This window comes from Larus michahellis, chromosome 2 (assembly GCF_964199755.1).
Source record: "Larus michahellis chromosome 2, bLarMic1.1, whole genome shotgun sequence".
In the NCBI taxonomy this organism is placed as follows: Eukaryota; Metazoa; Chordata; class Aves; order Charadriiformes; family Laridae; genus Larus; species Larus michahellis.
This window is the reverse complement of record NC_133897.1, coordinates 6,147,790-6,163,986: the sequence shown is the minus strand read 5'-3', so window position 1 is coordinate 6,163,986 and position 16,197 is coordinate 6,147,790. Positions and strand designations below refer to the sequence as shown.

Below are 16,197 nucleotides of genomic sequence, written 5' to 3'. Positions count from 1 at the left end.
CTGGGAGCCAGCAAAGAGGGACTCCATGTGGTGTTTAACCCTCCTTGCTCAGGTTTCCAGGGAACGAGCTGGGCTTGGGGCTGGCTGTGGAGCAGGGGTTAGCAAGTGTCCACGGTGGGTCTGCAGCCAGGAGGAAGCATCGTATGACCACAACACAGCGTGGCCCTGAGCAAGTTCGCTCCACAGAGTAGTGCGCATAGCCCCTAGGTTTGCCACTCAATACAAACCCTCTATTGTTACTAACCAGCTATAAATAACCCCGTCCAGCACAATGTCTCATCCAGGAAGCAACACAAATGCAGCTTTTGACTCACTGAGCTAGTGAGAGCCAAGCCAGTTCCTCCAGCCAAAAGCCCTGATGATGCTTCGCTTATCACTGGAGAGGAAGGCTGGTCTTGTGTGGCAGGGCAGCTTGGGGAAGTCAGGAGTCCAGGGCTGCGATCCTGGCTGCAGCACACAATATCCACTCGGCTTTGGACACATCATTTGTGGCCTGATACTATTTTTTTTCTCCCCCCCCCCCCCCCCCCCCCCCAATATTTTGAGCACTTTGAATCTCATTGACTTCTCGGCGTGGTTTGAACGTCGAAGTGCTAATTATCTTCGCTTTGGTTTCCCTGCTAGCAAATAGAAGTTGGAAAGAACAATAATCCAGAGAGGGCATCATAAATGTATTTCCACTGGGAGGAGGGCTTTAGTTAGATCGGGTCTCTTCTCTACTGGGGCTGGCATCGGCTGGTGTAAGTCAGCCAGCTTCGGTGGAGCTTTGTTGACCCTGCAGAGGTCTGCCGGGACTGGAGCTTGAAGAGCTACAGTGCATGGTTTTATTGTTTTTCCCCTTTTCTTTCGCTGCCAGATGCTTGAAGCTTTCATCAGCCCCGACGAGTCGCTGTCTGGGAGCTGCCAGTCACTGGACAGATCTGTGGACAGGTGAGTCGTGAGCGTCACCGCGTTCACAAGCTGAAACGCAGCCTCCGCTCCGTGGCGGGAGAGGAGCGGGGTCAGTGGCATTCCCTGAGGCCGAGGTTGCCGTTGGGATGAGGATGCACCTGAGCAAAACAAATTTATCTTGAATGCTGCAAAGCAGATCATATCACAGGCATCTGTGCAATGGTATGATTTGAATTGCCATAATCTGAGCTGGACAAAAGTAGCCGGGGATCTGCGGACAGCCTGGGGGACAGGCTGTTGTGTGCCCAGGTTTTCTGCTTCGGCCAGATCCCTCTCCTACCCTCTGGCTTTCTGTAGTCACCGGGTCAATACTTCTTTAGCCTCTCCATGCCTCCTCCTACTCCGGCCTGCTGTCTGCTCTCCATTGACCGCTTGGAAATTCGGCAACCCCTGTGCACTGCCAGCAGCCACAGACGTGTCAGTCAAGGTGCTGAGGACACCAGACGAGCAGCAACTAAGTTTAGCTTCTCAGCAGGAAGCAACTAGGACATGTTGTACTAACACAGGCTGCAGTTCAATAGTTGGTGCGGCCGGTTGGTCCAAGCTCACACGTGCACAGCAACTGTACGTCTGCTGCTGTGCACGGTAGGCTGTGTATAAGACACAGTGTCCTTTCGGGAAGCAATATATACTTTTTTCCATCTGCATCAAAGACTTTCTTCCCCACCCCCCCCTCCACCGCCATTGCTTTTGCTGTACAGCATAAGGCTGCATTCCGGCAGGTCTGCGTTGTGCTGATTTGATTGTGTGGCATGCTTCGGGTTTCCAGCTCTGCATGCTTTGGGTCTGTCTCAGCATCAAGGTCTGTTTCCTTTTTGTGGCTTTTAATAATTTCCTGTGATGTATTTATTCATTGTTACGGCTGTATTGGAGCTGGATTCCTTGCGCTCCCAGCCTCTATGCCCCGGCTTCGCTTTTGCGTAGACTTTGCTAGGAAGAACGACAGAAAGAGCACAGCCTGGTTCTAACGCCTTATTGTGAACCAAGAGAAGAGCGTTAGGAATATTTGTGAGAGGGTAACATGGCTTGGTTTCACATACAAAGAAGCAGGCAGCTGTATTCGGTCATAGGGTCTAGGAGCTGGAAAAGGGCATGAGGAGGGTTATGTTCTTCAAAGGCAGAATGAGTAAGTATGCCTATTCCTGCAAAGCCATAGCTGAGCCCTTGTAACCAATTGCTGGAGATGGCATTAGCCTCAAGAGGGCAGAGCTAGTCACCAGGCATGGTGACCAGTCTGATGCTAAGAAATAACATGACAAATTGCTCTTCACTGTAGCAAACCTGTTGTGACCAGCTTTGACGTGAGTAGATTTCGGAGCACTTTACAAAGCGGTTTCCTACTACTATGCACATTTTGTTAAAAGGGAGAGTGGAAAAGCAACCTGTCCAGATCACCCTGTTGGCCCTTACAGAGACAAGGGTGAAATTAGGGTGGCTGAGATCCCCTTGCAGTGCTTTATCATCTTCTCAGTGTCGTTTAAAGACCTTGAGACTTGAAGCACCAAGCTCGCTCTCTCCCTCCTGGTCTCCTGGGAGGGTGTGTGTGCCCGGTGGTGGTATGGACCCTCCTGCGTGAGGAAGGCGGGGGGCGATGTTGCAGAGAAGGGGAGACCCGCATGAGTCAAGCATGACTGAAGGACTTCACTGTGTTCATCCGTGACAACTAAGCAACGTTCACAGAAAGCAGAGTTGTGTGGTTCAACGCCTGACGTTAAGGGAAGAGAAATCTGCAGCCCTCCTTCTGTGCCGTCGTGTGCATAGGTGGTGTGGTCTTCGGCTGCTTCGTTTCAGCCTGGTGACTGTGTTTCTTTCCTGTGGCATCCCTTTTGTTTGCTGCAGGAACAAGCTGTGACCCAGCAAAAAAACAGTCTTTGTTCTTGTGCAGGTTGAGGATGGGAGCTCAGTTGGGTAGACTGGGCTGATCAGTGCATCTTGTGTGCCTGTCCTTTCTGCGTGTAATCACTTTCTAATTCATTCCACAGCCTTTCTGATATAATAAAGTGTGTATCTTTTTTTTTCTTTTTTTTTTTTTTTCCTCCATCCCTTTGCAGCCCTCCCTTTACCCAAACCCCTGTTCCTGGAAGGAAGAGCCATCCCAAAGACAGTCTTGATTGCATGGGTAAGCACTCTTGGAGGTTTGTATTTGCTTAAAAGTATAAAAAGCATGTAGTAAAGAGACTGGATAAAGGCTATTAGAGAGACAGCACTGCATGAAAAGTAATTAAAACAATCAAGCAAACCAGCTCCACTGCTTAGGTTACACTTCAAAAATGACCCTGCAATGATCACACACAAGTGTGCTCTAAAATCAAAAGACCCAGAGCATCAAACGCAGGCAGGGCTGCTCGGGTCATCATTAACCTTTCTTGGCTCTGCAGCAGTAGTGGTAGCACTGAAGAACCTTTGGGGCCGGTTTGGGAATCCGTTTACAGCAACAACAGTGCACACTGGGGTAGCAAAGGCCCTGAAGTAAATGGATTAAAGCAAATAAAGCTGTTGAAGGATCAGATACGAGCTGTGTGTTGGAAGATGGTGCTGAGGGGGGGCGTCTTGCTCTTGTATTTAGAGGCAACTCTAAGATGCCGAGAATGCGGAAACAGCCTTGTGGCATCACCTTTTCTTTCTGTTAGTTCCTGTGAGTTGCACTTTCAGGATCCTGAGTTCGTGCATAGCAAAACCCGAGTCCTAAACTTTCTAGGGAATTATCCCTCTTCCACTTGCATTAATAATAATCCGTCGTACCGCAAATGCTGTTAGAGACAGTGCATTGGTAACTTGCAAGGATCGTAGGTTACTGCTTAATCACTTATAAACATCCAGCTGGTTAAGTCATGGAAACTCTGTAATGTTGTAATGACTTTCACTATTAAAAATGAACAAATGGCAGGCCGCCTGTGGCACGATAACTCGGTTCTGGCCCGAGGCAGGGTTTCTAGATTGAACCGTAGAGGTGAAGCTGCAGTCAGTCCACGTTGCTGAAGGTTTTAATACATCCCTAGAGGTAGGGGAGGTGTTCTGCTTTGAGACACCACTCGGCATCGTCGCTCACACGTGGCTCGCTGAGAACCTTTTGACCTGTCCCTGTTGCTTTTCTTGCTGACCATATTTCAGCCATTATGCGTTCCTCCTGCACGCTGCTGTAATGGGGAAATCATGCTGCAGCACGGCCCAGGCCAGGAATGGTCTCCAAGGAACGGCTGCTGGCCCCAGGCTAAGACAAACAAACAATCAGAATGGACTGTGTCATTAGAGTTGGAGGGAGGAAAAACAGGAGGTGAAAGATGGGGGGGGAAATGACAGATATTTTAATCTCAAGTTATTCAGTGCTACCAGCAATGGCTTCCTGTGCTGCGTTTTTTTATTAAAGAAAAAAGTCCTTATCTTGCACGTCCATCCATCAGTCTCATAATCTCTATCTAATCTAAACTCTGATGATCTTTAATCCCTTCTGTATATTCTATCTTTCTAGCATTTAATCAAAGTAAATATACAAGTTTGGAGCTCTGGGGGTATAAATTGGTCTCTGGCTTTCAGAGGTCAGGAGTCGCATCTGAGAAGGAGGGGAGGGATTGTCCGGTGTTAGCCAAGTGCCGGGTTTTTGTATTTCCCTGGAAATAGCTGTTATCAGAGCAGAGTGTTGGAGTAGATGGATCTAGGCTTGACCCTGCCCCAGCAGTTCTGTTTCCACACTAATTTTTACATTTTTCCACGTGCAAATAAGGTGTTTAGTGCTCTGTTTTGGAAACCAGGCATTGTCGATGTTAATCCCCTGACTTGTATTTGAACAGTGAGGGCCAGGGTCCATAAAGTCAGTGGTTAAACCTCTGTTTGCTTTAGGGGGGACCAAGACCGCTGTGCGTAACCCTCCTTTCCACTAAGGAGCGTGTGACTCCGGACAGGTTTCAGGATGAGCCTTGGGGGGTGTCTGGTTTTGTAAATGAACAGTTTGTTACCTCGTTCTTGCCTGTGAAGACGTGAAGACCAGAATGCTTTCCTATAAGAAATGCTCTGGGCGCTTGATACTGAGCTGAACTCAGAAATGCCTTTCTTCTTCCTTCCTGTCAGATTTCGACATCCCATTCTGCGAGAGATTTGGGAAAGGTGGGACCTTCCCAAGGCAGTACCACCTCTCCCAAAGTCGCAAGGACTACAGTGATGGTAAGGAAATGATGGAGGGTCTGGGAGGGAGGTGCGTGGTCTGGGATCTTGGTGGTTTGTGACAGTGCTTAGGACTGGAAGACTTGGGAAGGAGAATTTTCTAATAAAAGGAGAAGAATCAAGTAATTTGGGATTCACTTGCGTATTCTGAAGAGCATCCTCTGTGAGACCTTGCAGGTCTGCTCTTGGGAAGCGCTGAGGATCTCCAGGATGTGTGAAAGTCAGTGCTCAGCTCCTCTTCTCCTTATGCCTACTGTTTTAACTTCGCCACATGGACGGGCAGCATTTCTTATCCCTGGCGATATCAACCTGTTCCCCTAAATAGCTTGCTTTTGAGGATGCTGGTTTATGGCCTTTACAGCAGGTTTCTCACAGAGCTGTACGAAGTCTCTGAGCAATTTCGGGGTAGCAGTATCTGTTCATGTCTCTGTTTTAAGCTGGTGAGCTTTAAGCTTTGGGGACCACTCCGTCACCTCGTTGCTGCTCCTTCTTTCGCTGTGTCAGACTGTAAGTGGTGGGAGGCAAAACTGAGTAAGAATCAAATTCCCTTGGAAGAAAAAAAAATACGGAGGACATGCAGACAGCATATTGAGCCTTTCAGAATGAATTTAATCTCTCACTGACGCCACCCTTGTGCAAGCAGTTATCATGAGATGTGGCACTGCTTGTGTGGTCATTTGTATTGTGGTCTTAGGGGATGCCAAGGCTAATTTGCAGTGTAAATCCCAGCCTGTTCAGAGTTTAATTGTGATTAATAACTAGCAAAAAACCCTAATGTAATTAAATCGTTGGAAACATTCTGCATTAGATGTAATGCCTGCTGTTAACAACTCTTAAATTGAATTAAAAATGTTCACAAGGCTTTGCTTCAGTTTCATTAAACTTCTTTTGTTTAATTTAAAGAGGTGCATCACTGGCTCTGGGCAGCGACGTGAGAAGGTGGTGATAGGTAGATCTAAGCCGGTGTGTGTGTTCTTGCTGTAACTCTTCCCCTTTTCTCCTACAGGCCGGAGGACTTTCCCCAGGAGTTACTTCCCACAGGAGAACCTGTTTCAGCTTGTCCCTTCTAGCCGAACCAAGAGCTTTAACGGGGACAGCAAGCTCAGCACCTTGCAGTACAACGAGTACAGGCCCAAATGGTGGAACAATTGTGAAAAAAGCCTGCAGGTCTTCAGCACCTCCCCTACGAAAGCTAGGAACTGTAAGTGAATCAAAGCCGCTGGTGTCTGAGGTCTCAGTACATCTAGGTCTCGGCACAAAATTGAGTTACCATCATCTGCTGAGTTACTGGCCATCAGCTAAGCTAGCCGTGTGTGAATGCACCCTGATTCCATCCCCAGCACGGAGCAGACTGCGCCACTTTATGTCTCAATGAGGAAGACTTAGTACAACACGCTGTCTCTTACCTTGGCCTTGAGTTGAGAGCGTGCCTGGGGTCAACTGGTGTTCATCACGTGCTGAGTTGCAGAAAATTGTTTGTGTGTTGGGCTGTCAGTGTGCTCACGCAACAGAAGCTTCCAGGAGACTTGGGATGTGGGAGCAAATGCATCCTTGGCTTACATTGCTATCATCCCAGCACCCAAAGACGGTGTTGCAGGCTGCTCTGGTATTGCATGACTGCCCGTGCTATAGAGATCGGTGCCTTCTGGGCCTGTTCGGTGGTGGATAACAACCTGGGAATGACCAGTGAGATAAAACTCTTTGCTGGTCCCTATCTGGGTTGCTGCTCAGCCATGCTGCATCCTGCCAACCACTCCTATAGCAGAGGAGAGAAACATTCGCTAAGAAAGCAGCTTTTGGAGGAAGGACTCCTAAAGAAATGTGACTTTTCTGGGACCTGTTTCTGCTTAATACTAATGCAGACTGAGAGACATCCCCTCCCCCCCCCCCATACCAGTAGCACTAGTACAATTAAAACTGGTTTGTTGTGGTGCCCCTGGGAGAGGGTGGCTCACTGCCTGCCCTGGTGAGCACATTGCGAGCATGATCTGCAGTCTGTAGGGGCAGATGGACCCTCATGCCGAAGTCTCCCTGCTGTGCTCTTCTCTCAACCCTCTCCTCTCTCCCGTAGCCCTGCAGGCACCTGTGAACTGGAGGCTGGGGAAGCTGCTTGGAAGAGGAGCTTTTGGGGAAGTCTATCTCTGCTACGATGCTGACACTGGCCGGGAGCTGTCGGTGAAGCAGGTGCCTTTCGACCCCGACAGTCAAGAGACGAGTAAAGTGAGTATGAGGGCAGGACAGCGTTCTGCAGCATGTTGTGGGACTGTGGGCTGGAGGCTGAGGGCAGAATGGCAGAGGGGTCTGTGTCCCTGATGGGAGGCAGTGCGTGTTTGCCCTCTTCGGAGTGGTCCCCAATGGCTTGTGGCCATGCTCTGGTGACCTCTCTACCTCCCAGTTCATTAGTCATGTTGGCCCACTCCGTCTTGGGTATTGTCTCTTGAAGGTCTGTCTCTTCCTTAGTTTCAGCCTTCTTGCACCGTTCACTTGCACCTTCTTGCAACATTCCTGCTCTGGGCGCAGCATTAGCTTCGCTGGTGTCTTCGTTCACGCCTTTCTGAAAAACTCCCTGAGCACGAGTAAATAAGCAAACCTGTCTCAAAGCCAAGCCCTCGTGTATCCCGTCTGTCTTTCCCCTTACCTTAGGGCAACGCTCTTCATTTCTGAGCCTGATGCCCTCGCGGGCAGCTTCACGGGCACTATGAAAAGAGCGCTCGGCCTCAAGCAGTATTTGGATAATCTTCCCAAAGTAACCATTCCCTTTTGTCACGAAGTGTGGCTGTTTTATTACAGGAGGTGAATGCCTTGGAATGTGAGATTCAGCTGTTGAAGACTCTCCGTCACGACAGGATAGTGCAGTACTACGGGTGCTTGCGGGATCCTGAGGAGAAGAAACTGTCTATCTTTGTTGAATACATGCCAGGGGTAAGCGCGGTTCCTGCTAAAGATTGTCCTGACTGACAGAGGACAGATTTAGACTGCCCTGGAGCTTGGTGAAATTTGGATCTGGCGTTAAACTCTACAGTTGAGCTGCTCTATCTCTGATAAGCCAAACCAAAACAGTGGATCTCAGCATCCGTATGGCTTGGGAAAGCTTCGGTTGCGAGTCAGGTGTCATGGTGACGCCCCTCAACATGCAGTGGGTGAAATCAAGAGCCTTGAAGGCAGGTTTTAGGTTTGAGTCCTGGAGCAGGGTGTGTTCCCATTCTGGAATCTGAACTTGGTGAACATGGGACACGATCCAGATCTGGCTCCAAACACTGTGGCCTGAGCCCATCCTTAAGTATTTATTGCAAATCCCTGCAGGAAAAGCTAATAGTACAACTGTCCACCCACAGCTGTCACCAATTATTTACGGCTTTCAGCACGTGTGTATTGAAAACAGTGTTACTCACTTGAAAGTCGTCTTCTGTTCAGGACAGAGCTTTTCGTTGGTAGCGTTATCCTCTCATGCAGGAGTGGCTTCAATTTGTGACTTTGCTGATACAGGATGATTCTGCCTAGGGAATGATGATACGGGGATAGGATGATTTCCACCTAGGGGAAAAAGAAGATCAGGAAGCTTTGAGGGTGTCTAAGCAGGGGCTGGAGAATGCACGCAGATTAGTTGAACATCTTTTTTTCCGTTTGTGAGCATGTGAGTTACCTCAGCCATCCAGACAAAGTCATGGGCTGGTATAAACCAGCATAACACTATTTACATTGCTGGAGAGGATCTGTTCTCCTAAGTCCCGCCTGTCCAGCTGGATTCAGTCCCCAGAGTGTGGGAGAATAAACCCTTGTTTATACAGAGATTTGTAAGGTCAGAAGGGACTATTAAGTCATCTGGTTGCAAATAATTTTGGTCATTAGTAAACGTGCTAGAAGCTCTCCTAACACATCTTGCACGTGAATAATCAGGTGGACTTCCACGTGTTTGAGTCCCTTCAAAGCCCTATCCTCCCTCTGTCCCTGCGGGCAGGCGTCTCACTTCCAGGCCTTGCCACGAGGCACGGACCCAGAGGAGTGAACCCCGGGAGCTTCACCGGTCCCTTTGCCACTTATTCTGCAGCGTGCCGATGTTTGTTAGCGGCCAGGAAACCAACATTTGATGCTGGGGCAGTGTCCAGCAGGGCTGGAAGTTGAATGTTTGTTTTTTTAATGATAAACCAGAGCTCTGACCAAATACAGATTGACTTTCGTGCTGCAGCAACGGCTCATTTCACAAAAGCAGCTCAGGGCTTTAGTTTCCAAGGCCAGTGGAAGTGATTGAGTTCCCAAACCTTGCAGGACAGCAGCTTTGCAATGCTAGGCCTGGACAAGCTTGTGACTTAACACAGCCAACTTGGCAAAGTCTTCATGGGGCCAACCTTGGGTCCACCATTAGTCTGGCATTCTTATGATTGCCCCCATTAAATAGCTGACTGTATTTTCTGTCCTTCCCTGACCATAAACAATTTTTTTTGAATTTATGCTTGGAAAACAGAATGGCCTATTTGACCACAGCCTTGAAGACCCCATTTCCCCTTCCTGTTTGATGTCCCTCCATCAGGGTGAGGGAGGCCAGGATAAGAAAGCTTGTTTGGGTTGTGGGTGAGGGAACATACCCTGCATACAAGTTGTTTGGGGGGCTAATTTCAGAGCATCTTGGGTTACTTCAGCAGCACTGTGAAAGGGAAAAGAGAGGCCCATCCACAGGATCACCACCAGCCTCAAAAGAAGGCCAAAACAGTAGTTGGGCAGAGCAACAGCAGAGGTGGATGGCTGTGGAAAAGCTGATGCAGTTTGAGTGACTGACTTGGAGCGCAGCAGCTCACTGTTCCCTGAACACAAGGCCTGTGGCAGTCTTGGATCAACTCCGGAGCTGCAGGACAAGCAGAAACAGGATGAGTGTCCCCTCCTGCTCTTCAGCCAACCTGGATGCTGGAGGTAGATCTGGGTGCGACCTCTCTGGTTGAACCCCAAATCTGCCTCTGGTTCATCCCTGCTAAAACCCAGCTCCGGCATAGTGAGGGACATCTGTTTCCAAGTCGACAGAAAATGCAGCTAAAACCAAGGGGGTGAACATCTTGCAGATGGTAGATGTCTGCACCCCTGATTCCTTCCCTCTTCAATCAGTAAAATCAAACCAGTAGGAACCGGCGTGCCTGGGTCAGAAATTCAAGGCTGGGTACTTGCAAATTGTCTAACTTGGGTCTTGTTGAAGCAGTCCCATGTGGGGCTGATCATGTCCCTCAGAGTCTGTCTGCCTCATAGCAGTGGGTAGTCCTTGCTGTGACAAGTTGGGGGGTGGGGAGGCTTCAGAGAAGACTGACTCATCAGGTTGGCCCTGAAGAACTAGTTGAGCTGATCCTCTCAGTTGAGTTGTAACTCCTCATCAATCTGGTCCTTCTCCATGGGCTATTGGGGATGTCCAGCCACTAGAGGGGGAAAAAGATCTGCAGTGTTGGCAGAAGGTAGCACTGATGTGCACCAGAGACCTCTTTCTCCACTGGCATCTGGGACTTTGAGGACAAGCCTGTGCTCCGTTCAGCACTTAGTGGATTTTTATCTTCCTGTTTCTAGGGTAAAGTGGCTTTTTTTGAGATGGGAGTGGTCGGGAAAGTTTAAAAAGTCACTGCGATGTGGTGCGTTGGGTTCTGCTGGTCATTACAGCTGGTGTGTGTTGTTTCTTTGCAACAGGGCTCAATAAAGGACCAGCTAAAAGCTTACGGTGCTCTGACCGAGAACGTCACACGGAAGTACACCAGGCAGATCCTGCAGGGAGTCTTCTACTTACACAGCAATATGATTGTCCACCGGGACATTAAAGGTCAGTAGATAATACAGAGAGGCCTCTTGCTTGCTTGGATTTGTTCAACCCGATCTCCCCCACCCCAAAATAAATTATTATGCAAAACATAGTGCTGGTATTCACCAACTTGAACCATGAGAATCCTGAACAAGCACTTGAAACCAAAAATCTTGTGCTGTCCTCCTGCTTGGGAAGCCCAGATTTGGTGTTCTTGAAAGGGATTATTGTTAGCTGCCCTTACACATCTGAAAACCTGGTGTAACGTACCCAAGAATTGAGGCCCTGGTGACCAGAGGGATCTGAGGGTCTTCTGCTGCCCATGTGTGGGGAGGATGATCTGTTGTCTCCCACTCACTGCTCACTTCTGGGAAATCTGCTGACTGAGACTGTCCGGGAGAGCTGATGGGAGCCAACCCCCTTGGAGAGCAGCTGCCTGAGGAGAAGGGGGGGGTTGCGTAATGCTGAGTCCAGCCCCCCAAAGCTCCCTCATGTCCAGCTCTTTGCCTTTGCCCTCCCTGCTCTCCTCACTGTACCCGCTTCAACTCAGGTTGCTGCTTCATCTCTTGGGGGTTTGTTTTTTTGTCTTTTCACCCCTAGGTGCCAATATTTTGAGAGATTCTGCTGGAAATGTGAAACTTGGAGATTTTGGGGCCAGCAAACGCATCCAGACCATCTGCATGTCTGGGACTGGGATTAAATCTGTCACGGGAACGCCATACTGGATGAGCCCAGAGGTTATCAGTGGAGAAGGCTACGGAAGGAAAGCTGACGTGTGGTAAGGAATACGATAGAAACCCCACCACTGCCGCTTAAACAAACGACCCCTTTGGGAAGTTGGAGCAACAGGTATTGCTGGTAGTTGGAAGATGGAGCAGTGCAAAGGATGGAAGTGGGAGCTAAATGTTAGGATCAACTGTGCAGATAGCCAGAGGGACCACGTTGTAGCTGAAAGTCCCAAACAGGAGCCATCAAAATCACAACTTGCTTTTGGAAGCTCTTATCGTGTCTGAGGGCCATGCGCAGCTCAAGCCCGTAGCTGCTCTTTAGTTCTGGAAAGCAGGTTGATAACAAAGTTTGCTAAAGGAGCTGCTGACTTTTAGTGGCTCTGAACTTAGGTCAGCTGAACCCAGCTTGGAGGCGGAGGGGGATCTCATGCAGCCTCTCAAAAACTGCCGCCGGGTGTTTGCGTGTGGCTCGGGCACAAAGACGACCAAAATTACTGGCTGCTTGTGAATGTTTTGATCTGTGGAGATCCACAGATGTCAGATGGAGCCTAAAAGAGTTGGGATAACGCTTCTAATCCTCCCGGGAAACGGGGAGGAAGCACTGTTTTCGCAGTGTGCTCTCCAATGGGTGCCCAAGCAAAGTAGGGTAAACAAAAACTGGTCCCTCCACTGGACCCCTGGTGAGGAAACTCAGGGAATCCTTAGTAGTTAGCCCTGCACCGGCTGCTCCGGCTGATGGGGGGGGGTTCAATTTTTTAGGAGCGACTATGAATGGAGGTGGCAGAGAGGGTCCCTGCTGAGACAAGGACTCCTTGGAAAGCACAGGAAAAGCTCTCAGGCTCTTTTCTGCTCATCCGACGTGCTCCTTAGATGCACATCTGAGATGAAGTCAGATGTAGGTGAACACGTTTCGTTCCGGCTCAGCTTCCTGGGGAACCGTGTGCTATTGCTGAAACTGTGATGTCTAATCCTGGGCCTGGGTTTCCCTTCAGGACTTGCTCCAATAAGGTCCCTCACGTGCTTTTATGAAACTTAATATCTGCCCATTAACATAGGCAGAAAAGCCACCAGCTTTGGGGCAAGGCTTGCAAGTTCCCTTGCTAGTGGGAGCAGAGCGCCCTGTGCCAAGGACCAGTGTGACCAGTGAGCGTCATGGGCCCACGCGTACTGGAGACGTGTCCCTGTCTCCCACAGGGCTTTGCTCCCTGCGCAGTCCGTGCCAGGCAGGGGCAATCCTAGAGCCGATTAGACTTCAGATGCAGAGCCACCCAGTCCCTTACCCGCTGTCTCACCACCGCGTGCTTGGCATCGTTGCAGGAGTGTGGCCTGCACCGTGGTGGAGATGTTAACGGAGAAGCCGCCGTGGGCAGAGTTCGAAGCCATGGCGGCTATTTTTAAAATCGCCACCCAGCCGACCAACCCCCAGCTCCCCGACGGCGTCTCGAACTCCTGCCGCAACTTCCTCAAGCAGATCTTCGTGGAGGAGAAGCGGAGGCCGACGGCCGAGGACCTGCTGAGACACCCCTTCGTCAACTGTGGGCTCTGAGCCCCTGGCAGCGGGGATGGGGAAGTGCCAGCGGGAGGGGGGCGGCCGTCAGACCCGCGGCCTTTTGCGCTCAGCAGCTCAGACCTCCGTCCTGGGCCGTCCTGGCAGTGCCCCCCGTGGGTACCTTCTTGCTCGGCACCGGCTCGGTACCCACCGCGTTGTTGGATTTCCAAGCTGCGCTCGGGATCTTCGGCACTGGGAATTCAGAACGAAGAATTTTCCCGGACTGGGCGGGTGCTGGCTTTGGACCAAGTAACCTTCTTGCTGCCAGCAATGTCAGGGTCGTCCCCCCCTCGCCATGTTACTTATCTCTTGGGGAAAATACGGCGAATGGGATCTGTCCCGCCGCCCCCAGCATGACAGCGACGCTGGCAGCATCCCTGGGAGCAGCGGAGGAATAAGATGCTCAGTGGCGATCACCACCTTGCGCAGGGGAACAGACAGAGGCTTCAGCCAAGCCGGAGGGAGATGATCCTCAGACTGCAGAGTCGGGGGGACCCAAGTGTCCCCGTTCACACAAGGGGACCGAACCCTCCTGGAGGTCGCGGGACCAGCCGGCGTCTCCAGCGGGGCGGCCTTTAATACTGTTCTGTGCCTTAAGCGGTTACAATCAAGGAGTGACGCTCAACTCGGCACAAAGCACGGAGTCGGGCGCAATGATGCAGCAGCCGTGTTGACTTTGCCTTTGTGTGTGCGTGCGTGTGTGCATGAGAGTCGTGGAAGAAGGGTCTTCTCGGGGCGTGGGAGGTCTCTGCGGGGTACACGCATGGACGGATGCCTGGGACCTCTGCCACGGGCACTGTGGAGGGGTGTTGAAACGCTGTCGACGCCTGCGGTGGGCAGGGCTGAGCACCGGCCCGTTCCTGCTGGGAACAGCCAGGGTTCAGACATGGAGAGCCTTGGCAAGGGCGGCTCTCTGCTCGTAGCCATCACCCTGCTGACCCGTGCCCACGTGGCTGCGCTGGGGCTGGGAGGGGTGCCAACGTGTTTTGGAAGCGGAGCTGCAGGAGGAGCCCAGTGGCTCTCCGTAAAACCCAAGCGGGTGCCTAAAATTAGGCAGAGAGGACCGGCACCTGTGGCCGGGTGTCTTCTCCTCCGTGCCTCGTGGGACCAGCCCTGAGGATGGGGATGTCACCTCTGCGGGGGTGCCAAGGGAGCAGCTGCAGGCCCACGAAGCCACAGGCGGGGAGAGCCGGAGCTGCCTCCATCGAGGGCAGCTGGAAACAGATTTCTTCATGCAACATGTACCTGAAGTTGTAGGAGAAAATGGGCCAGTTGAAAGCAGAGTTGGGCTACAGCCTCTTTGACTAGCCGAAAAACCTGGGGAAGGAGCAAGCAGAGTCTCTGGAAGCTAATTAATTAACCAGATCTTGGTTATTTTGGGCAAATTAATTGCACCATCCCCCCTCCCCTTTCCCTGCTGCATTAGCCGTTTCCACTTATCTCAGTAAGGGGTTAAATAAGCAGATACTGGGGTGTTGCCAGCTTCAGGCCGAGGAGTCACACACAGCTTTATTTTAGTTTTTTTTTTTTAAATTGAAAATGCAAAGTGGTGCTTGGACTGAAGGGGAAATTGAGAAATTGGTTGTTCGTATGACTTCACGCATCCTTGAGTTCTTCTGCGTGGAAGGGATGAAGACGTCGCACCGCTGCTGTGGCGGTGGGAGCGTTTCCTCGGCCACAGCTCCACAAAGAGACGCAAAAATTCGAGTTATTTCAATTTAAAGAAAACCAAGACCTGGTAGTACTAGGGCAAATTAAAAGAAGTAGTTAAAAGGGTTCCTGGAGGCCAGTTCCTCCCCAGGCTGGGCTGTGGCGAAGCTGGGGCGGGGGCAGCACTGGGGGGTTCACGAGCGTGGTGGTGATGGGCAGCTCTCCTCGGGGGGGTAAAGTCATCCCCTTCCTCTGGGGGGAAAAATGAAAAATTTTATTCTGTGAATAGGACCAAATCCATCTGTCCCTTCTGTAACATGGGACGGATGGGGAAAAAAAAACCAAACAAACAAAACACACAAGAAAACAAAAATAATCAGTGTTGGCTGGGAAGGATTTTTGTCAGAAAAGTGTGTTTTCAACAAAGCTAAAAAAAAAAAAAAAAAACAAAAACCCAAAAACAACCCAACCAACCCGTGTTTAAGCTGTTTTCTCCTCTTCCGTTGAATCTGTTCAGGTTTGATTTTCTCAGCCCTTCGGTGGTGGGTGGGTGTTTTTCCTTCTTTCCAAAGCCTTGAGGGGGCAAAACGGGGCTCCCGGGGCCCCTAAACCCTCCCGTGGATGGATGCGGCGTGTGTGCGGGGCTGTGCGTGTGGGTACGTGTGTGTGTGCGGGGCTGTGCGTGTGGGTACGTGTGGGTGTGTGTGGGTGTGTGTGGGTACGTGTGTGTGTGCGCGCGCGACTCGCTCCTCAGGTGCCTTTGCCTTTTTGTTTTTTAAAACCCTTGCAGTGTTCTGATGTACAGAATGGAACTAGGAAAAGAGAATGTAATATTATGCCATGTAAAGTTGGGGTTTTTTTGGTTTGTTTGGTTGTTTTTAGTTTTATTTTATTCTGCCGGTTATGGGGCCCAGTGTCTTTCCCTGCCACGCTTCCATGGGGAACTGATTTTCTCCGGGGGGAGGCTGGAGCGGGACACCTCCTGTCCCCTGCACACCAGTACAGCCCCTTCCCCCTAGGACTGGTCCCAGTAGGCAGCAGCTGTTGGGGGTGCAAGGGGCCGCCTGGCGCCACCGTCCCGGGGGGGGTGATACGGTGGGGACGGAGCTGGGGGCTCCTGGGCTTTACTGGAAATAATGAATCTGGGCAGCTCTCGCACCCCGCGGCTCTGCCCGTCCCTCTGTGCTGGCAGCTGCTGTCCTCAGGTGCTCCAAACACACCGCATTTAGATTTTTTTAAAAAAATGTATTTAATTTTAATTTCTTTTGATTTATTTATTTTCCCTTTAAATTTACCTAAAGGAAAATTTTTCTTACTTTTCTTATTTCTAGTTCTTCTTTCTTTCTCTTTTTCTTCTCTCTTTCTTTCTCTTTTTCTTCTCTCTTTCTTTCTCT

General features: G+C 50.5%; 1 protein-coding gene across 2 annotated transcripts in view; it reads left to right on the top strand.

Moving 5' to 3' along the window:
- LOC141738587 (mitogen-activated protein kinase kinase kinase 3-like) overlaps window positions 1-15,650 on the top strand; it is an 85,597-nt gene extending 69,947 nt beyond the window's left edge. For both annotated transcript variants that reach the window (XM_074574012.1, XM_074574011.1), the window contains exons 9-17: window positions 857-930; window positions 3,003-3,070; window positions 5,017-5,109; window positions 6,116-6,310; window positions 7,181-7,329; window positions 7,900-8,031; window positions 10,768-10,897; window positions 11,477-11,654; window positions 12,922-15,650. In XM_074574012.1, coding sequence (XP_074430113.1) covers window positions 857-930; window positions 3,003-3,070; window positions 5,017-5,109; window positions 6,116-6,310; window positions 7,181-7,329; window positions 7,900-8,031; window positions 10,768-10,897; window positions 11,477-11,654; window positions 12,922-13,150 — 1,248 coding nt within the window. In that variant the 3' untranslated portion in view covers window positions 13,151-15,650. The remainder of the gene's footprint in view (window positions 1-856; window positions 931-3,002; window positions 3,071-5,016; window positions 5,110-6,115; window positions 6,311-7,180; window positions 7,330-7,899; window positions 8,032-10,767; window positions 10,898-11,476; window positions 11,655-12,921) is intronic.
- The last annotated feature ends 547 nt before the right edge of the window (window positions 15,651-16,197 follow it).